The sequence below is a fragment of the Rhodamnia argentea genome, chromosome 4, assembly GCF_020921035.1.
Source record: "Rhodamnia argentea isolate NSW1041297 chromosome 4, ASM2092103v1, whole genome shotgun sequence".
In the NCBI taxonomy this organism is placed as follows: Eukaryota; Viridiplantae; Streptophyta; class Magnoliopsida; order Myrtales; family Myrtaceae; genus Rhodamnia; species Rhodamnia argentea.
The window spans coordinates 13,548,506-13,549,882 of NC_063153.1; the positions used below are offsets into that span (position 1 = coordinate 13,548,506).

Sequence of the window (1,377 nt, forward strand, 5' to 3'; positions counted from 1 at the left end):
CGATGTGCACGAGAGACATGGCGGTGGCGGGGTAGATTTTCTACGTAAGCGCGATCCCCATCCGCATCCTGTTCTGTTTCCAACACTAATAGAATGGGCCAGCTGCGAGCGAGCGAGCTTCCTCCACTTCACTTGCACTTTCCCGTGCGCTAAAGTCACTCACCCTTTTTGCGCCCCCCTCTCCCTGTGAATCACAATCTGTCCATCTGGGTTGCTTCAGATTGTGAGAAGCTTCACACCCGCTCCCGATTTTCTTGGCATGTACTTCCCAAGCAAAGTCGAGCTTCAGCATGGGTTGCACGAATGCAATGGCGAAACCAGCAACATTCCCTCCTGACTCGCGATCGCCAACTCAAAGAGCTTGCTTTCGTGGCCTCGACCTCCTCCCTCCTCAAATTCGGCACTTCCTGGTTCCATCAGCTCAGTGGGAAGATTAATAGCGCTAGAAATGCCTCGGCTCTTCCCGTTATCAGAGCCGAGAGCAACACCACAAGTTCGTAGGGAAAATGGGTTTCGATTATTTGGTCTTTGTGATATTCCAAGATTGGTCTGGGCTTCTTGTTGGTATGATGGTTTATGTGTTCTTTCTTTGTTCATTCAGAGTATTTTCCAGATGCCAAATTCTACAAAATAGAAGCGATTTTAAGGTATGCTTCTCGATTCTCCTTCTTATTGTCAAAATTGGGCTAATGAACGTGCTTTCTGCTATACTTGAACAAAAAACCCAATTGAAAGAAGTTTAGTTGGTTTTTTTCCTTCTTTTTGATGGATGAATTCAGAATGACACAGGCCATGGCGTATCCTTCAAGCTTCCTCGCTGAGTTCTTGGAGCAAATTTCCCACATTTTTCCTCTTTCTTTGAATTTCAGAAATTGCACTTGTGGCATTATGATAGAGGATGAGGAGCATATTTGGCCTGCTTGGATCATCATTTGACTACTGCTTCGTTGCTAGCTCAGTATACTGCGATTGCATGCCTTTGGGTTGAAGCTTGGTCTGTTTGAGATGCTGTTGATAGTTTCGATTCGCAATTCTTTTCACGCACTGCATGATTTGAACTGTCTGAACCCTTTCAGCCGGTAGGGAGAATCGTCATTTGATGGTCATTGCTTGACTTTTGAGTGCTTTGAAACATCACTGCCTGCTAATGAAAAGGTTGTATAAATTGTGAGACCTCTTCAGGAAAAAAAAAATATGATTCTGTATTAAGAACTTGTGAAAGGGTGAAGATTTCTCGATCGTTAGGTTAATAGATAAGTGTTGATTCTGGAAATGTATTATCCAGGGGTATTACACATGATATATTCAATTAAGGTGTGCGGGGGAGCAAACACTTGTTGAAGTGGGTTGAAAGATGATAATGTTGGTCGTTTGTCC

The 1,377-nt window shown here is 43.9% G+C and overlaps 1 protein-coding gene across 1 annotated transcript; it reads left to right on the forward strand.

Annotated features, from left to right (window-relative positions):
- The first annotated feature begins 303 nt into the window (after positions 1-303).
- LOC115727319 lies at positions 304-862 on the forward strand. Its single transcript, XM_048278030.1, has 3 exons — positions 304-493; positions 602-647; positions 790-862. The coding sequence occupies exons 1-3, from the start codon at positions 304-306 to the stop codon at positions 860-862; spliced, it is 309 nt and encodes a 102-aa protein (XP_048133987.1).
- The last annotated feature ends 515 nt before the right edge of the window (positions 863-1,377 follow it).